At 37.9% G+C, this 26,167-nt stretch overlaps 1 protein-coding gene across 2 annotated transcripts in view; it reads right to left on the bottom strand.

Moving 5' to 3' along the window:
- The window catches only part of CTNND2 (catenin delta 2), a 658,514-nt gene that overhangs the window by 151,667 nt on the left and 480,680 nt on the right, over positions 1 to 26,167 (bottom strand). For both annotated transcript variants that reach the window (XM_069004021.1, XM_069004022.1), the window contains one exon: positions 15,631 to 15,763. In XM_069004021.1, coding sequence (XP_068860122.1) covers positions 15,631 to 15,763 — 133 coding nt within the window. The remainder of the gene's footprint in view (positions 1 to 15,630; positions 15,764 to 26,167) is intronic.

Genomic DNA, 26,167 nt, shown 5'->3' with positions numbered 1-26,167 from the left:
CTCTTCTATTTATACTCAGCAAGTGGGTATCTGAGATATTGTTCAAATTTTGCCAGTAGGTATAACTGAAACATTCTTTTCTGCATTTAATTCCGACTACCCTGCCTTACAAAGTAAAATATAATGAAAACAGAAGAGAAGTAAGAATAGCTTAAAAAAATTGTTAGACTGACAGAGTGATACAGTGTGCTACTAAAATAACACAATCTCCTCTTCCCAGTAAGACATTGTGTTGCACTATTAACAGATCCACATTCCTAATTCAAAGATTAATGCATGGTTAGATGCTTATTTTCCACATTTTTCTTAATAATCACTATCGAATAACTCTTCATCCAAAGGAGGTGAAGGAAATCTAATAACAATCAATCCTTTCTGCACATCATAGATATTAATTGCCAGTTTAACTGACATAACACACTGCATCATCTGCCACTTTCTCTGTGACATTTCTGTTATTAAGAAAGCATGTTTTAATCTATGAAAATACAACGTATTTAAACACATGGAATTATTTTTAATGCCACTGTGTTACATATGGAACAGAACTAAAAAACAACTGACTGCTAGCACAGGTGATGTTATGTATCCAATAAAAACCAAATTAAAAGGACAATTCCGTTTAAGTCTGCTTCTGGAAATAATTAGTAACAATTTAATGTTCTTAGATACTGGTTTCCTAACCAGCACGGCAAGTGCTAACTATTTCACATGTGAATGGATTTTGAGCAACTTTGTTCCACCAGTGCTGGAAAGAGAAGCTACAAGTGAGCCCAACCAAATTCCCAAGAATTTTTAATGGTGGCAGGCAGTGTAGTGTTTGTGAGACACTCTTTGACTACAGCCACCCTGCTCTTCTCAGACTCACGGTGTGAGCACACTGGTGTGCCCACTCAGACCAGGGCACTACAGCAAAGTCTAAGACGGCCGCACAGCAACTTGACTGCACTGACTGTTTATACACAGTATCCATGAAATCATTGTATTTCTTGATGTTTTTACTGCAATTACAAATTCTCTCAGGTATTTATCTTCGCCTTGTTTACATTACTAAAATGACTTTTGTCATACATGAAATCCCTATTTGTGCTTGGTCTTTGCATATTAAGTGCTTTAATTAATTAATTTTGAGTTAAATATTTTTAAATTGAATGGTAAATTAACCCATCAGTCCAGGTACCAAAAAAAAAAAAAAAAATTAAGTTCCATTAATCACTTGTACACCATAAGAGTTATCTTTCCTGTGTTTACTGTATACTTTTACAAGTGTTTTAAGATGTTGGATGTATTTTAGTACTTTTTTAGGTGTTTTTACTTGTACTTTGGTTCCAAGGCAGATTTCAAAACCCCAGTTCCAACAAACAGCCCAGCTCCCATAGCCATTGCCCTGTAAGCTCCATGGCAACCTGAATTTTAATGACCCTTATCTCAACTAATACCACCCCTCTGACAAGGATGAGCCATTGGTGGACAGAGATAATCTGTCAAAGGGAAAACACCAATCACCTTAAACCGAAGGGGCAGACTGTGGGCAGAGCAAAGGCACTATAAAACAAGGAGTAAGAGAAAGGCACGCCCCCTTTTCTCTCTCCAGCTTTGCTGAGGTAGAGGTCAGTGCTGGGTAAGCCTTACTCCTGTTAAGGAGCCTTTAATAATTTTTACCTTTGACTTTTGGATTAGCTAAAAGTCAGCCCAGCACTGCAAGTTCTTCCACCAGAGGTCCAGTGCTGTCTAAGCCTGAAGATCTCTAATCCCTGAGCTCCTGGGGCATACCTCCTGAGCCACTAGGATCCAAAATGTTTATATTTTTCTAATTTCTGTAATTTTTCAATTTTTCCATTTTAATAAATTGTTTTAATTTTTAACTAAGAGTTGTCTCATTTCTCACAACTTTCATTTAAGAGGGAAAGAACTACACTACTTTTTGGAGAAGGGTTTGGAAGATGGGCAGCCCCACTGCTGGCTAGTTTCAGAGGGCTGATTCCTAGAACTTGAAATGGATGTGAGGGGAGAAAATGAATCATCAGAATAGTATATGGGAATAATATTCAGTGCAGCAGGTCACTTAAGACAAATATACTGGTTCAAACTTTAAGTCCTCTCCATGATTTCTTCTGATGTGCCTACTGAACAGCAGACAGACAATTCAAAATCCGTACATTGTAAACGCCCAGGAGATTTATTACAGACAAATTTACCTGTAACATCATAGGGTAATTTAGCCTCATTAGCAAAGTAATTTGCTACAAGTTTAAAAAAGTGCTGAGCAATTTTAGCTGAAAACAGAGCAGAATGTTATGCAAATTGCTGCATTAACTTCACAGTCTAATTTGTTTAAGGAATCTAAATCAGGGTTTGGATGTAGGTCCCATTTAAGAATGGCTTTCTCATTAGGACTTTTCAGATCAGATACAAAGGTAACATAAAGCTGTGAACAGGCATAATGTAAATAAATTTAACTACCAGTATATATACAATGTTCTGCTTAAAGTTAAATAAGAATTGTTCCCTCTGTGCTAAACTGCGCTGTGTGGAGAAGGATTGGGATTTTTTTTTCTGTGTCTGTAGAAACCAGGTGGGTGTTTGGTGGAAAGGTTGTGTGACGTGAGGATGCAAAGCATGGGGTCAATACTCAGTAGCTTTTTTTATGGGAGCTTATTTCTGTTACTGAATACAGATTTGTTTTTCCCTGTGTCTCTTAAGTGACCTCTTTAGATCTTGGGATCTATGTGTGGGGTTGACAGAGGGTCAAAACCATTTTATGAACAGGAAGAGACTCAAAATCATGTTCTAAAATTGCCCTGAGAAGGTAGGGATAAATGTACTGCTTTCTTAGTCAGTAAGCCTTAATGTATTCTGTTCTGTGACACATTTTGTTTTCCATGCTTGGTAGGAAGGCTATACCTATTATAAATCAAAGTTTTAGTGTGATTTTAGATTTTACAAACAAAATCCCTGGCTAGACATAAGTTATCTATAACTGTAAAGCACTTTACCCTAATACTTTCAAAAAACATTACATTTGAAGGACAACACAAGTATCCTACTCTAACCATGAAGGACAAATGGGATCTTCCAAGTAACACTTCTAGCTGCAAGCACAGAGCTGACCTTAAGTGCTTTTCTGACTGCGAAGGCATCAGAAAAGCAATTTTCAATCCCACTGTTAAAAGCAGTATCTCCTAAAATTAACAGATTGGCACTGACCTACATTATAAACTAACACTGAGGAACACACATAAATATGATAAAATACACACATGCCAAGGCCCTCAGTAGGTATTGTAACTACTTGATATTGATTCAGGGTCTTTGTTTTTCAAAAAATGCACAATGCTAAAGAAGGTTCAGCAGTGTGCACTTCACAGACAGTGCAATAGCAATATTAATTTAGGATGCAAAGACATTAGCATTACTCAACCAATCAACTGATTTAGTACTGTAAGACATTAAATGAAAAATGCTGATTAACACCAAGGGTTTGGATCATTTAGTTTCTGGTATTTAAAAATAATTAAGTATTTATCTGAGAATGAAGGTTTATATTTATTATTGGTGAAAAGAACTGACATATATACTTCAACTAAAAACGTCCTGGTATTCCTATAACCAGATATCTAGTGAAGTTAAACAAGATAAAGAAGATTCAGTTTTTATTTTTTTTTAATACAAAGCAAAAGTAAGCTTTTTAGAGAAAGCAGTAGGTCACTACTTCAAATATTTTAACAGCAATAGAGGAAATCACCTCAGTGTTGGATTAAAATTTCTAAAGCTGTAGTTAACTCCATTCAGTTAAGTATATCATAAATGTGATTTAGTCAATGTGAACACAAATACCATCTAGGAACAAGACAGTCACCAATAAGACCAAAGAAATTTTTATTTTTTTCAGTCATTTAAGCCCAAACAACAAAACAACTCTATCTGACATTTCAGCTCTAACTGGAAATTCAAAAGTATCGAACTTTTCGATGCTTGCTGTAGCTACCTCAGTTTGCCTCACAGAATAAACAATGGGCATCTTCTCAGATTAAAAATACATTTGCAATTTATTACACTGAGCATCAGACCTGATGACCTCTGCTCCCAGGACATTCTCTACTGCAATTTAAACGTGAGATGTTCTCTTCTTAGAACTGATGCATTACTCTTCAAAGCTCTCAGTCACACGAGAATTTTCTGTCTTGGAAGTATTTTGGGAGCAAGCTACTGCCTCAAGAGCCCATGAATGCATTCTCACAACATCCCTCTTTGGTAGAAGTTTTGGTAATTGAAACTGAGGCACATAAAATTTAATTTTTTGTCTAAGATCCCAAAGGAAGGCTATGACCCGTAATTTAAGAGTATCAGTGCAGCAGAATGCTGCATTGCAGAATCCTTCTTCTATCTCCCCACTTACCTCAGTTTTATAAATGAAGTCAGCACAAGTAAACACCTGCCTCATAGCTAATACACTTTTTAATACCCACAGATCAATATGCAAAATTATAGAATATATAAAAGTATGTATTATATAAAAAATGAGTGTTTGTACATATGTACTGGTTTCAAGGTAGGCATTTCTGTTTTAGAGCCTTAGGTATTCTTATGTATCTACAAACCTGTGCCTTCTGCTGCAACCATTCTCAGTAGCTTAGTAGCAGCCATCTCTTTGTATTTTTAAACACATTTTGAAATCAACTGATGGTCTTTACCTTAAAAGTTTCATTTGGCAGGTCCTTTTTATCAGGACTATGGTTTTCCTCATTGAAATCATTTTGCTGCCAACCTTTTTGGTATAGATATGTTGAGAAAGCATCAAATTACAGATATTGATATCGATCTAGGTTATTTTATTTCTATATATAGTGTGCAAAGTCTTACTGTGGCTTACTGGATGATGAGAACAGTAATAAAAAAATATGCCCTACAATAGGAAAGTGATCCTCTGCATTCACACATCAGCCTAATAAATCAGAGAAGCAATTGGCAGGAGAGTTATGAATAGAAAGAAATCCATGGCACATACAGTAGAGCATTATACTGCTTGAAAAAGCTGCAAATATATTTATTGCCCATTCTAAATGTCATACTACCTATGTCAAATGACACTGTCTTTCAGTGTATTACCTTTCCTTCCCTACCAGCCAATATTTTCAAATACGAAAAACACAGATTTTGCAAATGTTTTGATAAAACTAAAACATGCATTCCTCAGACCAGTGGAGAGAGGAACAGTACAACGCAATTCCTGTGTCTGCTGCATAGCACAGAAAGTAGCATCTTGCACACATAATACTGCTTTATTTTCTCTTCTCCTAACAGCATAAAAAGCATTAACACCAGATATTCACATCTGAATTTTTTAGCTTATAAAATTTATTGCCTGAAATTCTCTTCTAGGTGCTTATTCTGACTGCCCAGAGCTGAAAAAGACATAAACCTTTAGCCAGTATTCCCATCTCCAGTGAGACAGACACTGTAGGAGTGAGTGCTAAACACAGATAAACTGGAGGTCTAGACAGGTTCTTGTTCAAGCCCTCACTCACTCCCTTCCGCCTGCAGGAAGGCCAGAGCCAGGACCCGAAACAGCAGCAGAAGTCAAATTCTGCATCCCAAAGATGTTTGTGAACACTGCTAACAGTTTGCACTGTAGTGAATAAACAGCATAGTTCAAAGAGCAAAGTTGCAATTATCCATAGGAAACATGGATATTTGCTAACTACTACTAAAAAATATTTAAAATTTTGGCTCACTTTAAATAATTGTCACTGACTATTACTTTCATAGAAAAAACCTTGGAGAGAAACTTCTTGGAAGAGTGGGAAAAATACTGTCCTTTTGGCTATTCGCTGGAGAGGGAATAACTGGATGGTGGGAGGGGAGAAACATGAAAGCAGTGTAAAGCAGTGTTAAGATGAAAATACCAGTGCACATTCCCAATATTAAGCCCATGATTTTGTAAATCAATGTTTTAAGTTACCTTGTAAATTTGTTTGATTCAGCCTCTTTTCAAGAAGAGAAAGAATGGTATGTTACAGAACAACTGAAAACAGGAAGGCAAAAAAAAAAGTCTAATTTTTGCTTATCTAGCATTAACTCAAAAAAGCCCAACCACAGCTAGATGTTGCACTACATTTATGAAATAATACACTCTTGGTTACTTCTTTTTAAAATCATGACACTTTACATGACTGAGGCTTTTTTCCAAGAGAAATGATTTTGAAATGTGGATGCCACAAACCCAAAGCATTTAAGATCCTTAGCAGAGCAGAGGATTAGAAGACAAGAACTGGCCCCAGCAATCTGCCGCTACTTTGGTGTGCAATCTTCAGTTAACATCCCAACTTAACATCCTAAATCTTCCTTTCCCCCTTATAAGCAAATGTTACTTCTGTGGGGCTTGTCATTAATTCCTTTATTGAACAACTGGAACATTTTCCTAATCTTAAATTAAATACATGCCAGGTACACAGTAAATCATTATTACAATTCGGGCACAGTATCTTGATGATGAAATCAAGAATAGCCATGGTTAAGTGATCCCACAGGGATCCCAGAGTGTAAAATGCCACTTCTGTGCTACAGGAAGCACATATTATGGGGACATAGCACAGCACTCAGTGACACTCATTAATACTCAATCAGTGTAAAGACTGTGCACAAAACAGAGACGCACCCTCTCATCAGAAGAGATAAATATCATAAAATGGTATTGTAGAAGTAAGATGGCAAAACTAAACATAGAAATGCATTCAGAAATGCTTTTGAAAGCAAGACTGTCAGTATAAGATTTAATTATCAGATAGAAGGTACACTTCTTTGCTTTTTTCCTATGAAAAAGTGAAAAAGCCTACCAGTTCATCCATTTTTCTGGAATTTACTAGCAAAGTAAGGACAACATATTAGCAAGAAAAAAATAGTGATATACCTTCATAAATATTATTTAGTAACACAGTGTTGGTGTCTAGACTGAGAAACATAATTACGGTATTTTACATTAAGTGAATGAAACAGGGTTTTTATTAGCATTCTAATTAAGACCACTCAGATTTAGGTGGTCTTAACAGTGTTAACATAGTCTATTAGGTCAAGACCAATGTAGACATTTCTGCCTCACCTGTTTTAGTTAATGTTACAGAGGAAAAATGTTCAGCCACAGGCCTGTACTATAGGCAATGAATTAGTGCTTCTTTGACTCACACAATTCAAACTGAAAGAGGAGAGAGAGTATCATGGACACGGCATAAAGGGCCATCCAGAGCAGACATATGAGACATTTCAAACTGGCACTGTAGTTACTGAAATGCTGTCATAGAAACTCTCTTGTACACCTATCAGTAGAGAAGAGCTTGAAGCAAAGATATCATTGCTTTAGTCAGGAGAAACAAACCATTTATATCTTCCTGCCTTAAAGGAGAAAGAGAACTCAAGCTGCTGACTGCTGGAATGAATAAAACGGAAGGGAGCAGAGTGATCATGAGTGGTTACACAGGTCAGAAGACGGGATCAAAAAATCAAAACCAAGCAGCAATTGTAGAAAACAAGGGTTGCTTTTAAAAAAAAAATTCCGTGGAAAGGTGGGACAAGCCATAGCTAGTGTATCCAAGTGATGGGATTTTGATCACAGGAGAAAACAAGGGCATCGTTTCTATTTCAAACAGAAAGAGGATTCAACTTTCAGCCATCCCAGGTGTTTTAGAAATCTTCCAACAGGACAGGAGAAAAGATATCTTCAGCCCCTATATCCTACTTCAAATTAGTGCAGGAATGCCACAGGATGCACAATGCCAGGCAAACTGCGTGCCCATACAAAGTGGTAGAATAGGAAATTCCTTGTTTTGCTGTGCTGAATTAATTCCTTGGTTTGCTTTCCTTGTGTGTGTGGCTTTTGCTCTCCTCATTAAACTGTCTTTATCTCATATCTTGAGTTTTTTCACTTTTACCCTTCCATTTTTCGCCTCCATCCCACTGTGGGGAAATGAGCGAGTGGCTGCGTGGGGTTTAGCTGCTGGTTGGGGTCAAACCACGACAGAGGAACAGCCCTCACAAATGTTTTCAACCTGAAGCCACACAGGAGTTGATATTGACAGGTTGTTGCCAACTTATCACCCTTAAGAAGAATAAAAGTAAGTAATCAAAGAAGAATAAAATTAACATCCCCATTTACAGGAGTGCCCATCGACATGCAGGGCTAAAAATGGGCCATGGGCTTGAAACTTAGTCAAGTGCTTTCAGTATAAACCCTTTTTATTCCAAGTACATTCAGTGTAGAGCTTTTACTTAACATGTTCATCATTTGTGACACCCTCACATATTTACCCCTTTCTCTTCTGTCTGATGATAATGAAACGTAAATATGTGATTTTTTTGTGTCACAGAATGATAGGAGTGTTTTTGAGTCATAGGTATGCTAGAGAAAGTCACAACAACGGCTTTCTTGTCACGGTTTGGTTTTGTAATTCTTGTCACAGTTTGGTTTTGTTCTTGTCACAGTTTGGTTCTGTAATTATCAACCCCCCAGCTGACCAAGTGTCATTTAGTAATTTCAGGTCAGTTATTTTACACTTTGAAGTTACTTCTCATGTAAGGTGCATGCAGTACACCAGAAATACTGTAACAGTGTAGCCTCTGTTGGTTGAAATTCATTCTTTAAGTATGACTAGTTCAAAAGCTCTTTGGAAAAGTAACATTAAAATACCAATAAATTTTGAGGTGGAACGAAAAATGGCATTCTGCATGCTAAAGAACAAACACCTTGAATGTAGTGGGATAAGAAGTAGCCATATATCTATTTGTATGCCTTGTCCTCCTTGTCTTACTGTGAAGAGTGAGACTCCCTGGTGTTGTTGATGGTTCTGCGTGGAAGTTACACCTCACTTGCTTTCAGTGTAAAATCATATAGCTGAATAACAAAATGCTAAGAGTGGAAAGCCTTGCTGCAGAAACTATTTCAACAATGCAAACTAAGACAATTTACAAAAGACAAATCAAAGCATTTCCAAAAATACTTTGAGTGCAAAGTATAAAAAACCCCAAACAAACAGCATTTTGTCTTTGAATATTTGACAGTAAATAACCCATCAATAAAAACTCCCAACCCTTATTGCAAAACAATACACCATCTGTTGATTGACTTCTTAGAAAACAAACTAGAGATCAGTAAGAACTTGAAAGGGAAGTCTTGTAAAATCTTCATCAGTGAGGCTTTAGAAAATAAAAAAAGAAAATTCTTACATAAAGACTGTTTCTGAGTATGCCACTGGGTGCTGCTTTACTTCATTTGCGTAATTTCTACGCAAAAAACTACACAGAAAGTGTATTAAAAATGGTCTGCTTGACATCTAACTGCAGAGGTGAGTACAGCTGCCCAGGGTGAGGGGGGCACAGACCCAAACTGTACTGCAGTAATCTAAACATAGGTGAGCAAAAGCATGAACATCTTGGTGTTCATTTTAGGAATCAGGTACAGGCAAGAACCTTGTCATCATTACAATAGGAAATTTCTTGTGAAGCCATTGAGGGAAGTAGTTCTCAAATTGTAAAAATTTACCCATAGAGTTGTTTTAACATATGAAAATCATGGTTATCAAAGTACCATTAAAATGTTTATAACCAAACAGGGAAGTATAATTTCTCCAAAGGTATGCAGGTGTTGTCTGCACTAAAATGCACTCTCAACAAATGCTGTAGAGTCTCTCTGAAATTACTACATTACTTTTTGGTATCATCTGTAAGATACTTCTTTCATTTAAATGAAATATTATGCCTATATCTTCTTGCATGCAGAGATTAAAGGAGTTCTCATAATGCCTTTAATGGAAAACTGTACATCAGTGTACAAGCCAAATTCTAGCCTTTAACTGAAGTGATTTTAGAGGTAAAAGGAGAAAAGCAAGGTTATGCATGGGAAAGTGAATGCAGAACTATAATCCTTCTTCAAACACATAGGGGAAAAAACCAACATAAAGTCATTTGGGTTAGGAAAGACATCTAAGATCATTGAGTCCAACCATTAACCCAGCACTGCCAAGTCCATCACTGAGCTATGTCCCCTAAGTGCCACATCTTCACGACCAGCCCCTTCACCACCTCCGTTGCCCTTCTCTGGACATGCCCCAGGCACCTCAGTGTCCCTCTTGCAGTGAGGGGCCCAGAACTGGACCTGCTGGGAAGGAATGCATTCCAGCATTCCAACTCTCTTCCCCAAGCCCTCAGCATGGTAAGATACTCTGTTTTCTCTGTCTATCCTTATGGAAACAGAGGGGAATTTTGCAGAACACTGTAGAAATCAAATCAAGATACCCTCTGAAGATTATGTAAGCACTTCCAATCCCCCTTCTGGATCCTTCAAATATGAAGATTTCTGTCAGTCAGACTGTCAGTCTAAAGGCACCATTATGGACTGTTTCTCCATCACCCCATACTAAGTGCAAGTATTCCCTGGGAGAAAACCATGCTAGAAACAGGCATGTATGTGTCCTTGACCATCAGGAATCTAACAGTGCAGTGGATGACATCGAAGTTACTACAACACTGCAACTATGTATATTACAAAGAAAATAAACAAGAGGCTAATGGAATTTATGTGAACAAGCAGGGTACTGTCTTGAAAGGGTGCTGGCACTCCCTAAAGAACTCACAGAAGAAGATGTAGAAACACCTTTAGTTTAATGACAAAACAAATGTGAATGAAGGGCTTCAGCGAGTTGGAAAATAGATCCTTTCAGCGTGCAGTCACTCAGTTTTTAGAACTCCATGTAATAGTGTCTGGACTGATACTTTTCTTCTGAAGGGAGTCTATGGAAATGCTCTCCAAGATAAAGAGGACACTGCCCAATTCAGCAACATTTATGAAGGATGCAAGGGAAGGCTTCAGGCAGGACAGTTCAGCAGTTGCAGTTCTTTTATTCGGCATCTTTGAAATGTTTTCCTGAGAGGAGAATCTCAAGTGTTGTGACTTTGCTGGCAAAAATTAATTTTCTAGCTTGAGGAAGGGAATCATTGGTGCCAAAACCCCTGAGTGACCTGTTACACCTTTGCAGCTGATGGCAGGCTGCCATTTTCCATGACAGCAAAACGGTGTCGGCGTGTGAAACTGCACAATTCAATCCCTTTATATGGTGACCTCATACAAAGGAGGAAAATGTCATTATAGGAAGAAAAAAATGCTGTGGAAGAATGAATCCTGTGTTTAATAGAATGTGCTCTTTTAAAGAAATGTTCTCTGCTGAGTATTTTAAAATGCTTCTCTTTTCTTATATCCCCTGTCTGTTCCTTCTTGGCATCCAGGAGCAGCTACTCTGGCTCCGCTCACAATCTCGCCATTGTTGGTATAAGAGGCCTCTCCTGAGGAGAAAATGCCATCTGAAAGGGTCTTCTTATGCTCTTCTGCCTGATCAGCTTTTCAAATATCTGATCAAAACTTTTTCCCTCCTTCCCTTTTGCCTTTTAGTTACATTCTTCACTGTCACCAGTGAAGAAACAATTTATATCAGGAATTAAGAAAGTATTCTGAGATTCTGAATTTTGGCATTATTATGCCTAACTGTAATGGGGTGCCTGTAATGTTTAAAATCTTTAGACTTCTGCCTCCCTATGTCCCCTTCTACACATGTGAGACCTTCAGCAATGACTGGTCACTATTCTAAAGGAGATGAAAAATCTAACTATCAAACATTAGCAAAAATAATCCAATTTCTTCAACTCCATTCTAATGTCTGCTGTACCACATAAGCACCCAGCACAGGGAATAAAGGTAGAGAATGAGAAGCACTACTGAGAGCATGTATAGCACCTGCCTTGCAGTCAGCAAGACTTAAAGAGACTCAGCAGCAGCATTAGTGAAAAACTTTCAGATTAGAGCAGCAGTTACAATCGTACTTTGAAATAAAGACTAGCACTGAATGGTTCTGAGCAGCATAGAAGTGGCTGCACCTGCAAGAAATAACACCACCATCTTTATCAATGGCCAGTGTTTACTGCATTTTCCTATTGCTGTTCTGCTGTGTTCAGGGCTGGAAGGGGAAAAATACAAATTCTTCCAGTAATCTAAAACCTAATTCACTCCAGAAGTTGGTTTTTTTTGTAGAAAAGTAAATTACTTCTGACACCTTAGCATCCAGCCTGGGACATCTTCAAAGTTACCAACTTTGTTTGCAAGTACTTTAAGACAGAGAAGGGGATTTGCAGACCTCATTGCTATGTGAGACTGAGCAGGACATTTATGCTGATGCAGCAATAAAGGTGCATTTCCACTGATCACCCAATTCATAAGCACACCTGTGATCAGTGTGCTTTAGAAATAACACCTACCATAAAGAATATGGTCATGAAGGGAAAAACAGCTCTAGTTTCCCTGGCCATGCATCAAACATTTTTGACTATCTTTTTCTCAGTTGTTATCTGGAGAGCATTTCCACTTCCTTTCCTTGTGGTGGGGGGGGTTCAGAGGAAGCAAGGGGTAGTGTTCCTCACTTCAGCCACAGAAATCAGAATATTTTAGAATATAAAAACAGAATGGTGAAACTATAAAAGATACTAGGAATCTCAGAAATGTATATAGTCACAGTTGCTAATTTTTATTTCTACCTAAAGTTTAGGTGACAGTGTTCAACAAAAGGAATATAAGGTAGGTCTTTGTCCTACCAAATACATGAGGAGAAATTTTATACATATCCCACTAATTTATGAGAGTAGGACAAGTCTGCCACTACACAAAAACAAAACTGGAAGACTGAAAGAATGGTCAGGTTCAGAGGACAGATAATTAATCATCTTTCTGTGTAGGTGACACAGTATAAATCATGCTTAAAAGAATAATAAAAAATGTATTTCAAAACAGTTATTTCCAGAAACTCTGGATGAAATAGCCATTAATTGCAGTGTGACAATTCAATGCACAATAGTGGTAAAGGCAAGAGAACTTTTGTCTCCTGTCAGAAAACTCCAGAGCTGAAACTTTAACAACTGCATTACATTTCAAATTCAGTACAACCAGGTAAATAAACTAAACTGTTGCAAAATATTATTCTTTCTGTGCATGCATGTTCAAGTGTACATTAAAGATTAACACAACAAATTATTCAGTGAATTCAATTTGCTTTTTCCTCAGTGCCTGTCAGACACAAAAATAGCAGCAACATTCTTTACTTACATATATCTGTGTTTTTCTTTTCTCTAGGGTTTGAAAGACCACCAAGACAATTTCTTCTCTTTAGCCCAAGACCTTTGCTATATTAAAGCTAGGTATTTTGTCAAAGAGCAGTTTTCTCTGCTTCAAAAGAATTTTTTGCATTTTTTTTTGCTCTGTAATCTCAATAAGAAATTACAAGGAAAATATGATGTATCCTGGTGCTTTTTTCCATGTGTCAGAGCTGGCAGGGTTCCCTGCAACCACATGCAGCAGGACTGGAATGCTGCTATCCATGAAGAAGAAATTAAAGTGTGGTCATTCTCAGACAGAGGAGAACTGGCCACAACACAAAACTACAATGCAAATACTTCACAGAAAAGAGAATTTTTATACCAGTTTCTGTTATTTTGGTGTTAGTTCAACTCGTAATTCAGACACATCCTTAACAGTTATCACGGAAGTTGTCCCAGGCAGGTTTAACAGGACCACTCAGGTTCCTCTGGCTGGGTATAAACCTAGGAAGAATCGGGGGTAACTGCTGTGATACCCCCTTATCAAAAGGATTTTTAACTCTCCCACAAAAGGTTACTTGAGAAACTGTGGTTCAGTGGAAGTTCAAGCAGGCCCTAGGCACACTACTGAGCTATTTGGGTAGACCCTGATACCAACAAACACAGAAACTGTTTCAAGTCTCTGCTGAGTCATGATCTAAACACAACAGGACTTATCATTAAATAGTTTCAGTTGGTACATAGATAGATACAGATAGAGGTAAAATAGTTTGATAATGTTGGGTGCTTTAGTCTGAAAAGCTCCAAAAAGCATTTGAAAAGCATACAATACATCCCATTATTTTGTCATCTTACAAAAATCCAAAGTACCAGAAGTTTGAAAGCGTATTCTCAGATGAACTGCTTTAAGAAAGGTATTTTGGTTTGATTCCATGGCATTGTATGTATTATGTAGTGAGTAGCATATGAAAGTCCTGAATAATAACAACTGAAGTGGGGGAATCCTTGTTTTATCTGCTATCCTTTCTCACAGAAGCAGCTCAGAACACTGCCTACTACTCTACTGGTTTATTTACTTACCTTCACCCTTCCAGCTCATGAGCCTGAAGCTTACAAAGGCTGATGTCCTGCTGGGATGGGTGAGATTAACAGTGATCAGACACCTTTTTTCCTAAATGGTTAGCAACAGAAATTAAACCGTCTGCTTCCCTCAAATGACAGCTACTTGAGGGCTCTCAATCTATGCTTAACAGGAGGCAGCAGAGACTGTGCAATGAGTAATTTGCTCTAATAATTTAGTTAAATTTAGCCTTTCTCAGAGATGAATCAATTCTTTTACTGAAAAACTAATTTCTGATTAATGATAAGAGTCGAGTACAGAGAGAGTATGCAGTTAAAATTTTCAGTGATACCTGTACCAGAGTTCTCTTCTCCAGTGCACAAACATTTCTCACTTTAATATAAGTATTTTTTATTACTAATTCTAAGATGTTTGAGGTGATGTATGCAACCAGGGCAGTTCTGCCGATGCCAGCAGAATACATGCTTACTCACTAAGGAACTTCCTCAGCACGAGAAAGCCTGGAAGGGAAAACTCTATAGTGGGATAGATCCACTGAGTGGTTTGTGCTGAGGGTGAGGAAGATGAAGCACTACCAAGCCAGTGCCACTGCACAGTTCTGACAGATAAGCAATAGCAGATCTTGATCTCAGTTTACCTTTACATGCCAGACTAAAAGGTGCCAGTAAGGCACAGATTTATGTGCACACCACATGTCCCTGATTAGCAGTGTCTCAGAGAGGGCCAGGGGAAGCAGCTGGGGCTGGTAACAGCTTCACTCATTCAATTTTAATTGACTGCTATGTGTTTGTCAGATCCCTCAGAGCTGCCTTCCTGCCAAAAGCTGCACTGGTCCCATTAACCACAGGGAACAAACAAGCAAGAACTACCTGTCAGCTACAGGTACAGAACAAGCTGTATATTGATGTCTGAATCACATTTTAGATACAATCTGCACTGAATTCCAAGATCATAGACCAATGAGCACCATTCAAGCTGCAAACCCAGTGAAATTAAAGCTATTTACACAATTATGTATTAGAGGATGCTTTGATTTAGAACCTTTTTGCTAAATTTTCATATTCTGTGTTTATATTTAGTGTCTAGATGCCTCTTAGAGAACCCTAAGGAAATGCCCATATGTTTCAGTGACATCAAGACCACACTACTAGCTGATTACTGAACAACTATGATACAGTGTTTAAATGATATGCAATCAATCAAAACATTCCAAAGAAAACAAAACAATTAGTTACAACATGCATGTTTTATGCACTTTTTACATTTTCTAACAGTAACAAATGACTTCAGTGAAAGCTTTAGTAAAATGGGTCCAAGCACATATCCATGATTCTCTTGTAAGTCTTTTTAAAGCACACATAAATAATTGTTGATGATAAACAGCAGGCAGCAACACTGCTGAAGAAAGGGTTTATAAATCTTACCTCTGCTTTTATTTTATTGTCTCCGAAACAGAGGTGTTGTAAGTAGGCTGCAGCATTAGACTGTACTGAGGGAAATTGATGCTGTAACATCTGTATAACTTCTGGAAGCTCTGGATCCCGCCATCCAAACTCTCTGTGTGAAAGCAAATACAACAGATTCATCAAAAATTTTGCTATTAGTGGATAAATGTGGCAACAGTTAGGTCAACAAAGAAGACAGAAATGTCTAAATAAAATCTTTTTTTCTCCATTATTATCAAAGCAAACATTAAAATCAAAGATGAAACTGTTTTTTATTTTAAACTGTACTTCTCTGGAGAAAGAATTTGACAAAGTATAACTAGAAGAAGTAACTTTGTGGAATTAGCTCTCTAACTGATAAACTTTCCTAAATAAAAAGGCTATATGAAATCTTAATATAAGAGAAGCAAGAAAGTACGTGCTCATATCATCACAAATGGTTTGCTATGAAATGCTAATTTGAAAAATGTCCTTTTTACTTATTGCTATCCCTGTGTGATACCAATCACTATCTTATATAGAAAGCAATGATCAATTTTGTCTTTTGTTTGGTTGTTTTTTTTTTTTTCAGATGCTGTCCTGGGTTGCAGCATATTCTCATCCTCATGAGCTGTTGACACCAGGTGGGGCAGTGTTTCCTTGCCTCCTCCCTCCGGACTATCTTCTGTTAATGAGCCCATCAGTGCCTGGCCTCATGACTCATCATCCCATTGTGAGATGCTCCACCCAGAGGGAGGAACCAAGCATTCCATCCTGGATATAATCTGAGATTCCGAACACCACAGACACCCTTTCCATTGGATTCCCACAGGATGGGAGCTACACAGCCACCACTGGACCTTCTGAGGAACAGCAGGCCCTTTCTGCAGGATCACTGCTTCAACAGAACCACATCCACCACTTCAGGAGGACTGCAACCACCATTTTATTGGACTGCCACCACCATCCTGACTAACAGGGTGTCATGTTGTATCCTGACTCTGTCAGTTTAAACCAGTGTTTTCTGCCTTTATTTTTTTAAATTTCCTTATTAAATTGTTATTCTGACTTGTTGCCTCCCACTGGTTTGTTTTCAAACTAGTACAGATACAGTCAATGTAAAACTCTTACACATTTTTGGCCCTACTTGAACACTCAGTCTTTGCACTTTAATCCTACAAAACACAAAACGTCATTAGCATCACATAAAAGAACTGAATCCAAGTATGTTGAACAAGTCCCAGCAGGTATTCTGCAGCTTCCAGACCTGAACTTAAAATCAATCTGTCACTTTGGGTGAATTTTTCCACTCTGTTTAATGGTAAAAATCATTCATGGAAATTGCTTTGGATTTTGTGTCCCAAAATTCAGAGATACATGCAACCACTCTGCGTGATATACTTAGATATCACCTGCCTTTTTCCCAAGAGCTTATTTTTTGTGCCATATAAATATTTTGACCATCTTCCGTCTAGTGGCACACATTTAAGCGAACAGAGAGAAATTAGGAAAAAGAGGAAACTTGTAAAAGAATACTCTGTTGCAGTTACCATCATCACCTGGGACCTCATCCAAAAAAAAAAAACCACCCAGTAGATCTGTTGCAGAGTCCAGCTATAATATTTGGAAAAAATAATCCTGATCATCAGACTCCTTTCTAAATTATAGGGATTTTTTCTGTGCTGAGGCCAAGTATGCATCACTAGGGGAATTCACAGCATCTCTGCAATCTGTCCCAAGCACACTTTAACTACAACAGTTCTTCCACGACATTTCAGGGAAGGAAGACTCATCTTACAATAATAATGAATTGCTACAGAACAGAGGGATTGGCTGTTCTCTCCTCATATGTGACATTTCTCAGACTGAGAGTTGTCATTACAGGTGTATCTTTATGGAGATTCAGAATATGAATACAAGACGTAAAAAATACACTCAGAATTTCATTGGTCACTTCTCTTCCCACAAAACCCAAGTTAACTCATGAATATTAGCATTCACATTAAACATTTAATATAAAGAAATCATAAAGATGCAGTAATAAATCACATATGGACTATTCCAATGAATTTTTAGATGACATAAACTGTTGGAAGCCTCTACAAGAGACATCTACATAGGTTCAAAAAGATTTTAATGTTTAGTATCTTGAAAAATCAGAGAACCTTGTAAAAGGTATCAGGAAAGGCTAGAAACTTCAGCAGCCGACGATTGCAAACATCACATTTCCAGTTTACCATGACTCTGTTAACAGGGGAAAAGAAAGGGATTCATTGGTGAAGCACACTTTTTAAAATGTTTAAATTGCCAGAGGTCATAGAAACACGTGATCTGACAGGTTAGCTTCCTCTCTACTTGCTTTCTTCCAATTAACAAGGTTAACACTTCCTAACAGATTCTTCAAACCTATTAGATCTGCATTCCATAAAAATGGCTCTAAACAAACCATAGACATCTTCTCGGGTTTTTTGTTTAAATAAATATAAGAAATGAAGGCAAAATCCAATAACCTTACCGAGGACAAATTAGTTATCCTACCTTCACTTCCAATTTATTCTCATTTTCAATCCTAGATGCAAGGTGCAGGTGTTGGTATTTTGGAGAGGATACAAAATACGAGAGAAGAAAACTTGTATGACAAGAGAACAAGGGAACATTTGAAATGAGTTCGTTTACAGCAAATACCTACATGTCAAAGTGTGGGAACTTTTACCAACAAATTCTCTCCAAAAGGAAATTTCCTCCTTCTCAACATGTGTATTACTTAATCCAATCACAAAGCAAACCCACCAAAAAACACCTAAACAAAAGGCCCATTATGTGCAGTAGTACATTACAGGCTCTAACTACCAGCTCAGGTTCTTCTTCCTCATGCCCTGGAATCCAGAACAGAACAGGCAAGGAGGGGGCAAAAGGGAAAAGGTCCCTTCACCAAAGGAACAGTTAATTGTTCTGAGGAACCTGCAGTCTTTACATGGTACTTAAGTAGGAAAACAAGGCTCTCCCTACTTTTACCCACTGAAGTCCCAAAAAAGTCAGCATACGAGTGAGCTATGAATACTTGTTGCAAATGGATGTGTGCACACTGGATGTAAGTAGAAAATCAATTCAGAAAAGAAACCCTTAGCAATGAATACTGAGTTTGTTATGTAACTAGTTTTTGGAAAGATAATGAAGAAAGCAGGAAAAAAGTTTAAAAATTTAGCCCTAGTATGCACTGTCATTTTAAGCAGATGGTCTCGAAGTTGATTGTATTTTTAGCAGTTTCTAAATGAAATACAGTAGCTATATAAAACAAACAAAAACTTCTGTCAACAGTTAGGGCTGCTTGAATAATTGTGATAATTTTAGCAGCCTTCAGGGCAAGAAAGACTAGTTTCTAGGGGTTTAAATTTTTCATTTGTTTTATATAAGTCTTTTATAGGTGGAAAAAAAGTGAGAATGAGAAAGAGGATTTTTTTTAAGAACAGCAAGTTTGCAGCTCTATTAACACTTACTTAAAAAATTTAAATATGGTTTGGTTTTTTTTTAAATTCAGCTTAATTATGAAAAGTTAGAAAGGCTACTTAATGAAGTCATCTGGCAGAAGCCTGGAGAAGGAAGGAGGACTAGTATTCCTTAAAGACAAAGGCACAAAATGTATCTGGAACATTTTGCACAGATGTGGGGGAACATCCAGGCATACATACCTAAATGACAAAAAATATGTGTTAAAATAGAGAGCCAAACAAAAAGTAAGAGAAAATGAGTAGTAGGAGAGAGCTGGAATTAACTGATCTTTACTGCCTACCAACAAGAAGCAGTAGGGTTGATATTTGACAGAGAGAAGTGTCAGATTAAAGGGAAGTAGAAGGATAATGAAAATCCAATCTACCTTGATTTCTGTGAAACTCTGATATTGTACCACACGCAAATTAGCAAAACTTGCAACATATGGGGATCTAATCCTTGGTAAAATTATGAAGTAGAATTAAGCAAAATTTGAAATCATAGTGAACATCCTAAACACACACTAGCTAAGCCTGTGTCCCTTATTAAAACATCTCCATGTTTACAAAATCTGAGTGAGACAACCCACACAGATGGTGAAACAAGCCAGAAGGCTGGAGTAAATCTGAGGAGGTGCATGGCATTTTGAGAATGCTAACAAAGTATCCGTGTGGTTGATCCAAAAATTAAGAGGAAGGTAGTAGCTGTACATGCAAGATCTTTCAATAATCTGCCACTTGCCTATGATTTCCTTGGAACAAGAACACTTATCCCTTTAGGTCTGCTAAAGGCTTCTGGTGGCAGTGTGAGTTTTTCCACAAGAGAATCCCAGCTTCACAGTTTGTCTGGAAAGCAGCATTTGCTGTGAACTTCCAATATTTTGGCACGTTGTTAAAGTGCATTTTTTTCTAGGCAGCATCCTCATCTGAGGAGACTGACTGGAACACACCAAGGTGTTCCACCTTCTTTCTTTGAGGAAACTGTGCTCTAGGATTGTAGGATTGATCTCAGTTTAAATCCTGCAGAAGGTTTTAGCTTGAAGTGGTGACTAAGGCAGATGTTCCATGGTTTACAGCAGAGTACTGCTCCAGGACTGGAAGAGGACCCAAAGGGGAACATTAAGCTAAAAGTAAACTAGCAATATATATGCCTAGAGTTATCACAAAAGGCTATGTCTTATTATGGACAACTGAAGAGAATCAACAAGGAACTGTATATGAGACACAACAACTCTGGCACAGAAGCAGTAGCACCTAGAAATCCAGGCTGACTTGGGTACTGCAAGTAAGGCACTGAAAACAGGTCCTCCTCCCGCTATCATATCACACACGTGTCAGCAAGTAAAAGAGATGCAGACTTAGAAGAGATTGTAACTGAGTGCATTGGCTCTGTGGGTTCACTGAGAGGTGCTGCTGAACACAGAGGATGTACTGCACCTGAATATTTGCTTTAATTATGCCAGAATTTTCTTCTTCAGCTACTGAAAATGCTGATGGCACACAGAAAAGCAAAACTAAAAATCCTGTTACATATATATCTACACAGATTTTAAAAAGGCTACTAAATGAGTTTTTAAAACACAGGTCTCCAGCTGGTAACTAAGGATACTGATTGCTTCTACAAAGCATCGGAGAAGCAGGTGTGATGGCTCTGTCTACTCTCCAGCCATTGGTCACACTGAATCTCACGAGAGCTTGGGTTCTTATTTCTGATTTACATTATTAGAGCAGAACATTCACATCTGATCAGGCAGTTGGCACAGGCAAGCACTGACACCCAGAGCTATTCCTGTCTCTGCAGCATTCCCCAAAGGCAGTGCTGTGAAGACGCCCGCTATAAAGAACCATATGCTTGACAAAGACTGAACTACCACCAAGCATTTATCAAAGAAAGAGAATGCACATTTTTTTATTACAAGACTGTTAAAACCAAGCCCATCTGTGTGTTCCTGGCTGTCTTAATACACATGTGAAACAGTCCTAAACTGGTGAAAGGAAGGTTTTCATATACGAAGTGGTGCTCAAAGGCAAAGGCGATTCAATCTGAGCTAAGGATATTTCCTCAATTTTTACCTCATATACATTGTGGAATTGCTAATGCCAGTCTAAAAGACTTTCTGCTGAATTTATGCTTACAGACATAGACCCTTCTGTTTACTTCCTCCCTCAATTCAAGAAATGAAGTCTGAAAATCTCTTTTCCCTTATTTCTGAAAGGAGATCAGTGAAAATGGTTTTCTGGTAGTACTAAAAGAAAACAAACTATATGTAGCTCAGGATCAAACACAAGAAGAACTAATCAAAAGCCAAGAGAAGATCAAAGAACTAGCTCCTGTGTTTAAAGGGAGAAATTAACTTCTATTAAAATATTTGGAAGGCAATTTACCAATACTACAAGAATCTCTCTCTAAGGACCTTTCTTGGTACATTTAAAAAGAGCAAAGATAAGATGTTAAAGCTAACTAGAAAAAGAAATCAAGAATACTTAATCCAGAGACAAGAAATGTGATACTAAGAGGAAGAAGCCATCTAACAGCTCATTCCCTTATTTTCCATCTGTGATTCTCTGACAGCTGGTCAAACACAAAAAACCACAGACTTACTACACCTAATTTACTGTGAGTGAAATTTGAAGTGCTTCCTTTAAGTCCTTTCTCTTTTTCAAACATGCTTCTCCATATATACACACACACATGCAGAAATTGCCAGCCTGTTCTGAATGATCTCCTACAGTTTAAGAGGAGGCAGAACTGTTATATTTGCTTTGAAAATGGAACACATGAATACTGGGTAACTTCAGCACACAATTTTAGGAAATAAAATAGGTATGTCAATCTCCATTCCACTCACTTTGGAAAACCCTCAAAACCCTTCAGCCTACTCCCTTCTCCAGTCAAATTTGGTCAAAGGAGCATACAGTAACAAGCAATGGATTGTCATCCTCAGACCCACGGTGACACAAACAACATATAACCACAAGATGTAGTAACAGCCTGTTTGGGCCTAATGCAAACCCCTTAGGACAGAAACAAACCCTCATCAGCAGAGAGCTCCCTGCACTTCTCTTTTTGTCCTTTCAAATTAGATAAACCAAACCCAGACTACTGGAAAAGTAAGGAACAAAATAATCTGACAGAATTTAGTCTAAATTTGGAAGCACCAGAAGCACGACAGAGAAAAGGCACTGAAGATGTCTCTTCCATGAATAAAAATGTTAAGTTCTTATGAAACAAAGAAATATGTTATTGTTTATTCCAACCTGTAAAACTGTAGCCTGTGTGGGGTGCTCCCTAAGGCTGATGCACAGGTGTCCACCATCACACAGAGTAAATGCAAACATCTCACCATACCTGTGATTCCAGAATCTTGCAAATCTTCACAACTTTTTTCCTCCTCTGAAGGAGTTCTTTACACTTTCTGAAAAGTTGCTCTTGTTAGAGCTTTCAAATTTAACATAGCTGTATGTAAAACAGCTGTAAAGGTATTTGGCACTCCTGCCAAACACCTGGATGTTGCTCTTGGGTTATGACATTTTCCTTGGTTTATGCTTCCATGGGGCCTAAACTAAAACTGCCACGCAGTAGTGTTTACACAGATACAGCACAATGTGGTTTTTACAATGCATTTGTGTCTGCTAATGAGGTGCAGAGAAGGATGTGATGTACCAGATGCACAGGATTCTTGTCCAGCTCTGCCAAGAAGCGATGGAGATACTCAGCATATCCCAGAGGTCTTTAACACAACCATAAACCTGGGGTCTCAGGGTTAATCCAGTACTTCAAAAAATTACATCTTGAATACAGCAAAGCGCTAAAACTGACTTGTACAAAGGCAAATATACCCTCCCGCAGTTCCACCTTTGTATCCTTTACATTTTCTCTGATAAGGCATCACTCTTCTATTATTTACATTTTAGAATAAAAAACCCCTAAGTGAAGAGGCAAGATGTTACTTCAACCTAACAAAGATGGCCTGGAACTGAACTGGCTTTAGATTATGTGAACATTTCATTTGAGAGGGAAAGATTTTAAAGATTATACAGTTGAGTGAAGATTATTTATCTAATGACACTGGACCATGTGTTACTATTTACAGGTCCAGGTTACTGCCTTCAATACAACATGATTATATTTAGAGGTATAAGTTTTATCTGCTTAAAGTTACCCTCATTTACAAACGTCTTTTTAATTAAAATATTTTTATGAACCTTTATGAAATATTTTTTCACTCGATATTGGTAGTGATCTATAAATATTTAATTCTTTCACACCCCATGATAGAGCTTGTATTTCTTATTCTTATGAAATCAGTTGCCTGTATTGTGAAGTAGCCATACCCTCAGTACCCGGTACAATGTTATCTCTCCTCTAGACTGTGTCTTTGGAGCAGGGACTTCAGTGCTTTAGACTCTAACTTTGCCATTTGTATTATTTGGTTTGTTTAGTTTGTTTGTTTTAGTTACAAAGTGGTATTTTTCTTTTTGGGGCTGTTGAGCTGAAAGTCTTGAAAAACTTGCTTTATCTGTTCCTCTGCAGATATTTGCATATACAGGGACTGCCTCTGCAAAAGCAAGTAAGAGGCAAATTAGGTAAGCTATCAAGACGTCTTTAAGCCGCCTAATTTATCTTCTTTTTCCCTGTGATGCATAACATTTTTCTGACCTCCTACTACAGAAGGGCCTTACAGTAGCTTAATACACTGCAGCTGTGAAAATATGCCAAGTTAACCCTTCCCTGAGAGACCAGCTTACATTTGGCCTCTCTCCATCTACAGGAGTTCACACATCACAGGGCAGATTTCAGGAGATTGGGAAATGTTATTCATTGTCAGAATTGCTGGTACAGATGCAGATATGCTTTCCTCATAGATCAGAGAGGTGGAAATGTAGGCAGGAGATTAGAACAGTACACAGACCTAGGGGATTCCAGCCTTGACTCTGTCATTGACTTACATTGTCAGGCAGAATTATTTACTTCAATGTCTTTCTCTGAGGTTTGAGAGATTTTCCATCTCCGGAGACCCATAAATCCCATAAAAAGTTGTGTCCTTTTCTAGAATTTCTGTTCCCATTCAGAGGCTCCTAAACCTTTCTGTATTTCAACAACAGGAGAAAAAAGGCCTCTGAGACCCCACTCCTCTCTGGCCATATAGAAATATATCCTTTCTAAAGAACAAAGGTTACTCCACAAACCCCTGATTTCTCTAGGAAAATGGGAGAAACACTTTAGAGAGGAAGATGCACATTCCCACATGCATGGTAACACCTAAACGTTGCAGCTATAAAAAAACAAAGTGAGAAAAGCAGGAGGAACACTTGAAACATTAGCCTAACAGCACCAACGTTAATGATTTAAACCACACTCATCTGTGGGAGGGGAAGCTGGCACACACAATATTCCCTGAAAGGCTCAAAGTATCCACATTATTTTTTGAAATAATCAGAACCATGGAAGTTTCCAAAAGGTTTTGAGGCATTCCACCCTCTCCAGTCAAAGCTTTCCAATGTTGTGCTATTAAGCAGAATGAGTTTCACAATAATGGACGTGGCAACACATGGTTTGTCTCTCCCTGCTGCTCTCTTTGCCTGATCAAGCTTCTGGCTCCAGATCTCTTCAGCCGGATGGCAGTGACAGGAGAACTGCTTCTACCCTTTTCCAGCAGGGATAACAAAGTCAAGCTTTTTAAGGTTTAGGCGAATCAAGAAACAATGAAACTGAATGTTTCTCTCCTCTTTGCAAACGTAAATCTTGAACCTACCACTGCCTGGGTAACCTGGAGACTGCCACAGGAAAGCAGCAACCACCAACACTAGAAACTGGGTGTTTTCTATGTGTGCTAATAGCAGAAAATAGGAAATTCCAACAGAGCAAACAGTTTAGCACAAGCTGCAGAAATACTTTTTACAGTTGGGGTGGGGCGCCAGGAAAAGGTGTTAATCTAAACTAACAGAAAGTCTTAATCCTAAATATCTTGTGTTATCTCAGTCCTTAATGATTACTCCACTGAGTGCACTATTGGCTTATTTTCTTGCTGCACAGCAGAAGCTCTCATCTCATCCCCACACATCCATATCAGGCATCATTCTTATCTGTGCAACACTTCACAGCACTCCCTGTCTTCCTGAGCACAGCAAACTATTCATAATAGGCATTCATTTATGCTTGATAATGAATATTAAATAATAAAACTTAACAGTGACTCAAGATACTGATAAAAACAACACAAATTGTTAAGCCCAGAATCTGTCCTGAAACACCAACTCTGCAAAGCCAAGAAAAAAAGCTTACTTACATAAATTTCTAATACTGGATTTTAAAAAAGCCAAACAATAAAGAGCATTCATTTTATTTTCTTACAACTAGACTCCTATTCAATCTTTAGGAAAAAATGAGCAACTAATTCTGTTCACTAAAGTTGCAAGCTGTTCAATTCTATAAATGCACTAGAAATTGATTTTCTTGTCAAAGGGAAATACAGACTAATGGTTTTCTTGTGCTGCCTTTATTTCAGTTTTCATTAAGCATGGAAAAACTGATCTCCTGCACGCTAGCTTGGTGTACCTCATTGTACAACCACCAAAACAGTGCAATAATGCAATACACACAACACTCATGAGACAGAAAGTTCATGGAGTAGGTAACAAGAGAGTTAAATTGTTAAAAAATTGCTCAAAGAAAAGGTGTTGGATGGAAGAAAAAGTATCCAACAACAATGAGTAGTGATACTCAAATACTATTGCTACTTCCCCTCACATACTTTTCATCTTCTTCAAAGCACTGTAGAAATTCTAGGGAACTCTCCTAATGCAGTACACAGATATCATCTTCATGCAGGCACAGGTAAAGGGAGTGCTTACATGACTCTCTGATAGAAAAAAAAAATTGGCAAAAGTTAAAAGGGCCACTATTAAATCCTCAGTCCTAGTTTTCAACTCCCCGAACTCAGTGAGACTGATTCACCGCTAGCTGACTGCAAAAGGTTTTCAAGTATATAAAAAATTGAGAGGATCTGGACAGCATTTCAGGGGAGTGCAGGGCAAGAAGAGACCTT

Source organism: Aphelocoma coerulescens, chromosome 2 (genome assembly GCF_041296385.1).
Source record: "Aphelocoma coerulescens isolate FSJ_1873_10779 chromosome 2, UR_Acoe_1.0, whole genome shotgun sequence".
In the NCBI taxonomy this organism is placed as follows: Eukaryota; Metazoa; Chordata; class Aves; order Passeriformes; family Corvidae; genus Aphelocoma; species Aphelocoma coerulescens.
The sequence above is the reverse complement of the archived record's forward strand: the minus strand, read 5'-3'. Positions and strand labels throughout refer to the sequence as shown.